General features: G+C 41.0%; 1 protein-coding gene across 1 annotated transcript in view; it reads left to right on the top strand.

Moving 5' to 3' along the window:
* The window catches only part of il17rd (interleukin 17 receptor D), a 57,766-nt gene extending 51,348 nt beyond the window's left edge, over positions 1 to 6,418 (top strand). The window contains exons 11-13 of the mRNA XM_067431689.1: positions 1,088 to 1,272; positions 2,871 to 3,786; positions 5,580 to 6,418. Of these exons, the coding sequence (XP_067287790.1) occupies positions 1,088 to 1,272; positions 2,871 to 3,786; positions 5,580 to 5,698 (1,220 nt within the window). The 3' untranslated portion in view covers positions 5,699 to 6,418. The remainder of the gene's footprint in view (positions 1 to 1,087; positions 1,273 to 2,870; positions 3,787 to 5,579) is intronic.
* Positions 6,419 to 7,128: the final 710 nt, after the last annotated feature.

Genomic DNA, 7,128 nt, shown 5'->3' on the forward strand with positions numbered 1-7,128 from the left:
TTCTGACTTTATAACTACAGTGTAAAAAATTTGTGGTGGTTTTTGTTAGTTTAACTTAAAAAAGTAAGTAACCTGGTTGCCTTAATTTTGAGTTTATTGAAATTAAAAATTTGAGTTGATACAATGAAGGAAAATAGTTTAATAAATAGAAACTCAAAATATTTTTGTATCTGAACCACATAAAAAATGTGATAAATCATGAAAATAGCACAATTTGGCATGTTTCACTGCTTCATCAGAAATAACACACACATAATTACCCAATATGCTTACAAAATCTTTTAATAATCTTTTAATAAAGTTTGTCGAATATCAATTTTTTAAAATTGTATTAACTCAAAATTTAAATTTCAATAAATTCAAAATTTTAAGGCAACCAGGTAACTTTTTTTCTAAATATTTTTTTACAGTGTAGCAATTGCGAGTATATATCACACAATTCTGACTCTATAACTTGTATTTGTATTATTTTATATCACTGAATTCTGCTGTAAATTCACAATTTGCAAGGAAACAAATTCAGAAATGTGAGATAAAAATTACCGTTTTTCTTCTATGGTGGAAACAAGCTTCTATATATTAATCAAAACTATCTAATGTTAGTGAATGAGGAGATATGCTCGGACCCAGGACGAGCTACAGGACTGAAGCATTAGAGGTGTTGATGGACTCGATCTCCTCCATCTGTGTTTGATCATCGCTCTGAATCTCATCTGGATATACAAAAACTTTTTTCTTAGCTTTTTGCTCAAAATGTAGCTTTTTTTATGAAACTTACCCATAGTCAAGTGTTGATAAAAAAGATTCCATGAAACTAGAATAATCTTTCTTTTGATATATTGCATGTTCAGATATTCATACAACAAAATATTCTCAGGGCCATTAAACTTTCAAAAACTCTTGCGGGGAAAGAGTTAAGCTGAACATTGTGCTCTAACATGGACAAATTAGGCTTTACTTTCAGTTTTTTAGTGCTCTGAAAGGAGTTCTCTTCATATGGAAACAATGAATGCACTTTTTTCCACTCGCTACAAATCTGATTTGATCCTGGTTAGATTCACGTCTGTGATCTGGAATTCCTCCGCAGAGAACATCTACTCCCACCTGGACGAGGAGAGCTCTGAGTCCTCGTCTCAGACCACGGCGCTCAGCACCGACAGGCCCTGGCCGAGACCCAAAATCTTCATCTGTTACTCCAGTAAAGACTGTCCCAAACATCTCGCTGTCATCCAGAGCTTTGCCTTCTTCCTGCAGGACTTCTGCGGGTGTGAGGTGAGGCTTTGCCTGTTAACATTGATGTGCAAAAACACTAGTGTTCAAAAGTTTGAGGAAACCCAAGTCATTTAGAGTCGGAGAACAGGTTTGTAATGTGTGTGGATGACGCCCCCTAGTGGCTGAAGAAAGTTTGGTAACCCACAATATTCCACAGATATTATGCCGGCTTCACGTGCTAACGAAAATGTGATAATTCCATACCTGTCAACATTTTGGGGGGTATTAAAGGTACTAAAGTTATTTAATCAAGAGCAGAGCATATTTAGTGAGCAATTACTTTTGTTCTTTACATTGTCATTATAAGTGGTTACTGTCACTTTAAAAGATCTTCCGCTGTCGCACATGATGCGTAGCCTATCTCACACACATCTCATTTTCTCACACCTCTTTAAACTCATTTAAGATGTTTTTTAACTTTTTAAGGCTGCTCTTACAAAGAAATTTAACAAAATTGGTATATTGGCATAATTGTGTGTGTTATTGTTTGTTAAAGCGCGAAATAGAACTTGAGTCTGGGCGTTGTGTGAGTTTTTCAGCACATTCTTTGTCTTGTTGCTCTTAAATGGTTCAAAAGCATTTGCATGGATAAACTCGTGATCATATAATGTAACAGTCAGGGGATTACAGAAAATAAATATTTACCAGTGAAGTCTTCTCTCGTTTCTACCATGGTTTCTACTAATGATGCTTGATTCAACTTTCCGCGCCCTGCGCAGATATCAACAGCGCAACTAGGTTACCAGGTCGAGGCCACAAAGGGTTTGAAATTTGTGCAATTTGTCGATTGTATGAGTCGCCATTTCATACAAGATCTGGCAACTGAACAACCTTGGAATAACATATTTGTGATTTTTCAAAGAACGAGGTTTGGGCCATACAAATTATGGGAGATTTCCGGGAGAAATTACAAAACGGGAGGGGGGCGGGAGATGGGTGTGAAATACGGGAGACTCCCGGCAAAAACGGGAGTGTTGACAGGTATGGATAATTCCCACTTCTGAACTGGTGATTACGAGCTCATCGCATTCAAATGTTAAAATGGGAGGGCGTTCATGTGCAATGTTTACCTAGGAAACTCGAATTTACACATTTTTTTTAGTCCCCATGAGGAAAACATCTCAATAAATCCTACAGGATGAGTTTTCTAGAGAAAGTAAAAATGCTATTTGTTTTCTGGTGATAGGTAGGGTTAGGGGCAGTGTAAGGGGATAGAAAATACGGATGGTACAGTATAAAAACCATTACGCCTATGGAAAGTCGCCATAAAACATATGAGCCAAGGTTTGGAAACACAACGTGTGTGTGTGTGTGCGTGTGCGTGTGATGGGTAGGTTTAGGGCAAAGGCAGTGTAGGGGGATAGAATATATGGTTTGTACAGTATATAAACCATTACGTCTATGGTGAGTCTCCAGAAAGATAGCGCACCAGACGTGTGTGTGTGTGTGTGTGTGTGTGTGGGTGTGTGTGTGTGATGGGTAGGTTTAGGGGCAGGGGTAGTGTAGGGGGATAGAATGTACACTTTGTACAGTGTAAAATCCATTATGACTATGGAAAGTCCCCACAATTCACAAAAAACAAATGTGTGTGTGTGCAGGTGTCTCTGGATCTCTGGGAACACCTGGAGATCTGTAAGGAGGGTCAGATGTCCTGGCTGAGCCGGCGTATCGACGAGGCTCACTTCATCATCACCGTCTGCTCCAAAGGCCTGAAGTATTACGTGGAGAAGAGACACCGCAAGGGCAAAGCCACATCGAAGGAGAACAACCGAGAGCCGAGCGCAGCCGGAGACGCCGGCGGGAGCAGCCGAGATCTGTTCATCGTGGCCACAGCCATAATCGCAGAGAAACTCAGAGAGGTGCAGGCGAAGTCCTCCGACCTCTCGCGCTTCATGGCCGTGTACTTCGACTACTCTCACGAGAGCGACGTGCCGACTTCACTCAGCCTGGCGCCGAAGTTTAAACTAATGGACCAGCTTCCGCAGCTCTTCGCCCGCCTCCACTCACGCCAGCTCAGCCTGACCGACCGCGAACCGCAGCCGCCTAACGTCAGCAGACGCAATTACTTCCGCAGCAAATCGGGCCGCTCGCTGTACGTGGCCATCTGCAACATGCACCAGCACATCGAACAGGAGCCCGACTGGTTCGAGAAGCAGCTCATGCCCCCGCCGGCTCCAAACAAACGCACCGTCCCACCTGCCGAATCGGGGCTCGTCCTGAACGAGGTTAAGCTGAAGCTTCCCTCAGAGAGCGACTGCCCGGTGAGGACCAACGTCCTGATCCTGCCGCAGGAGGAGCTCGGGGAGGGATCCTCGAGTCAGGACGTGGGTTTATCCAGGCCAGTTCTTCACATGGACGGGTCTGCCAGTCCGCCGGAGATGCCCAGAGACTCTGGGATCTATGATTCGTCCGTGCCCTCGTCTGAACTTTCCATCCCGCTGATGGAGGGACTCTCACCGGATCACGCCGACACCTCGTCTCTGGCCGACAGTGTGTCCTCATCCTCAGGACTTGGTAGGACTTTAGCAGATTTAATTGTATCAAATTGATTCTGTCATTAATGTCTCACCCCAATGTCGCTCCACACCCATAAGACCTGCGTTCATCTTCACACACAGTTTAAGATATTTTAGATTTAGTCCGAGAGCGTATGCAAGTGTATGCACACTATACTGTCCATGTCCAGAAAGAGAATAAAAACATCATCACAGTAGTCCATATGAGACATCAGTGGGTTAATTAGAGTCTCTTGAAGCATCCAAAATACATTTGGGTCCAAAAATAACAAAAACTACGACTTTATGCAGCATTGTCTCCTCTTCCGCGTTTGTTTTCAATCCTCAAATAAAGATTCAAATGGTTATGAATCAGCGAATCGATTCATGATTCGGATCGCCAATGTCACGTAATTTCAGCAGTTTGACACGTGTTTCGAATCATGGATCATCAATACGCTTATTCATAACCGTTGACTCGGGGATCTAAGATTCGTCCGTGCCTTCGTCTGAACTCTCCATCCCGCTGATGGAGGGACTCTCACCGGATCACGCCGACACCTCGTCTCTGGCCGACAGTGTCCTCATCCTCAGGACTTGGTAGGACTTTAGCAGATTTAATTGTATCAATTAAAGGGATAGTTCACCCAAAAATGAACATTTGGCGTTTATCTGCTGACCCCCAGTGCAACCAAGATGTAGGTGTGTTTGTTTCTTCACCAGAACACAAATGAAGATTTTTAACTTCAACCGTTGCATACCAATTGTATCAATTAACATTTTTATATTCCTATTTTTTAAACTACACATTTATATAGATTTCTTTATTTATAAATGATTGTCGTGCCAACCTTCTCACCAGTTTGATGATAAAAGAGCAGCTTTTTTGGTAGGACTTTAGCAGATTTAATTCAATTTGATATTCAATTTCAAAATACCATCATAAATTTTAATTTAATATCAATTAACATTTTGTTTTAGACATGGTTCGTCGGAATCAAATAAAATGTGGGTGGGTCCTCTCTTAAATGTTTTTTTTCTGGAGTAACGTTAGATGCCATTTACATTAAATACAAATATACCACTGTTTAATAAACAATTGATTGGGACAGGCAAAATGATGGAAATCAGTCAGTTCTTTACTGTGACTGGTGTAGGGGTAAGCCACATATCATCAAGTTTTGACGCAAATTGATCAGAGGTTCGAATCCGCCTTTTGTCACAGTCGCTCTACTCCCTTTTCCCATCACATATCAGATCGAAAAGGCATTTATTTTCAATAAAAAATGAGAAAATACTAGAAAAGTGGAAACAAAGCATCAAACGTGTTTAATGATAAGTGTTTCTCGGTTAAGGGTAGGTACACAGACGTGTGCTGAATTAGAGACGATAAAAGTGAGTGGGTCCAATATCATTGGTCGTAAAAAGTGGGTGGGTCTTGTCACACACACACACACACACAATGGTTCCGACGCTCATGGTTTTAGGATAATATTTCTTTTTTTAAATGACACATTTATACAGATTTCTGTATTTTTAAATGAATATCGTGCCAACCTTCTCACCAGTTTGATGATAAGACCTTTAAAATTTCTCAGAGGTTTTCCACCAGTAAGAGCTCTGTAGTTTAATGTTTTAATTTAAACATTTATGTGACTGAAAATCTTACAGCAGTTTTAAATCCATTCTGAGGATTATCTCACATTGTGACAAATCTTATGCAAGTAAATGCAGATGTACTTTTGCTGCAGTTCCAGCCTGTTGACGCTTTGTGTGTGTGTGTGTGTGTGTGTGTGTGTGTTCTGTTGACAGGAGACGAGGAGCCCCCTGCTGTCAGCTCGCTGCACTGCGCAGGACACACCATTTGCAAGGCTGAGCTCCATCACAACATCCATCCCAGTGAAGGACTCATAGCCGCAGTCTCCACCTAGTGGCCTTTAACTGAACTTGCATCGCCACTTTAAATTCTTACCATGCCACTGACTTGGACAAGCTGCCAACGAGTCTTAAAGTCCCTTCATCAGGGAATATCTTTGACGGACTGGATCTTAAGGGATTGGACATCGCAGTGTCTGAAAACAGGCACATTGTTTGCCGAGGCGCTTTTTAACCAAAGTGGTTGTGTACTAGGTATGCCACCGTGTTTGCTACAAAAACCACGTCGTCAAAAGACCCTCCAGCCTTAAATGTGCCTCCAGCGCCGTGAAGCCGTGGACTGAAGGCGAGAGTCGCTTCACTTTTATTTATTTTATGACCTGGCCTCAGTGAACATGTGGTGCTCGCTGCAGACGTGTGTAGATCAGCACTTTGTGCTCGTCAGCCCTGGGATCGTTTCACTGAACACTCACTTTTAGACGCATATCAAGAGCTTTTTAATGATTTTAGGCCTTTATTTTTTCAAATGGATCTTAAACGCATAAACAGATTAGCTTAGGTCTAATGTTTGTTTATGGCAAAGGGAAGTACAAGCTAAAAAACTGATGTGCCATTTTGTTAACTATGAAACAGTTTTATTTGTGTACTCTTTTATCCAGGTTTTGTACAGTTTTAATAGAATATTAGAAGTGATTTCTACATTATATAAGCTTTGTACTGTTTTATAGTACTCTAATGTAGGAGGTACGACTTAATAAAACTAAGATTTATATGCATTGTGAATTATTACTGAAGTGTTTTTGGCAGAAATACACATGCTTGAATAATCTCAGGATGGCAAAAGAATATGCTATGGGCTTTGTTCAAAATAACACTACCATAGTCTTACTATGTTCACCGTACAGTATTGTTCAAAATAATAGCAGTACAATGTGACTAACCAGAATAATCAAGGTTTTTCGTATATTTTTTTATTGCTACGTGGCAAACAAGTTACCAGTAGGTTCAGTAGATTCTCAGAAAACAAACAAGACCCAGCATTCATGATATGCACGCTCTTAAGGCTGTGCAATTGGGCAATTAGTTGAATTAGTTGAAAGGGGTGTGTTCAAAAAAATAGCAGTGTGGCATTCAATCACTGAGGTCATCAATTTTGTGAAGAAACAGGTGTGAATCAGGTGGCCCCTATTTAAGGATGAAGCCAACACTTGTTGAACATGCATTTGAAAGCTGAGGAAAATGGGTCGTTCAAGACATTGTTCAGAAGAACAGCGTACTTTGATTAAAAAGTTGATTAGAGAGGGGAAAACCTATAAAGAGGTGCAAAAAATGATAGGCTGTTCAGCTAAAATGATCTCCAATGCCTTAAAATGGAGAGCAAAACCAGAGAGACGTGGAAGAAAACGGAAGACAACCATCAAAATGGATAGAAGAATAACCAGAATGGCAAAGGCTCAGCCAATGATCACCTCCAGGATGATCAAAG

This window comes from Pseudorasbora parva, chromosome 22 (assembly GCF_024679245.1).
Source record: "Pseudorasbora parva isolate DD20220531a chromosome 22, ASM2467924v1, whole genome shotgun sequence".
Lineage (NCBI taxonomy): Eukaryota > Metazoa > Chordata > Actinopteri > Cypriniformes > Gobionidae > Pseudorasbora > Pseudorasbora parva.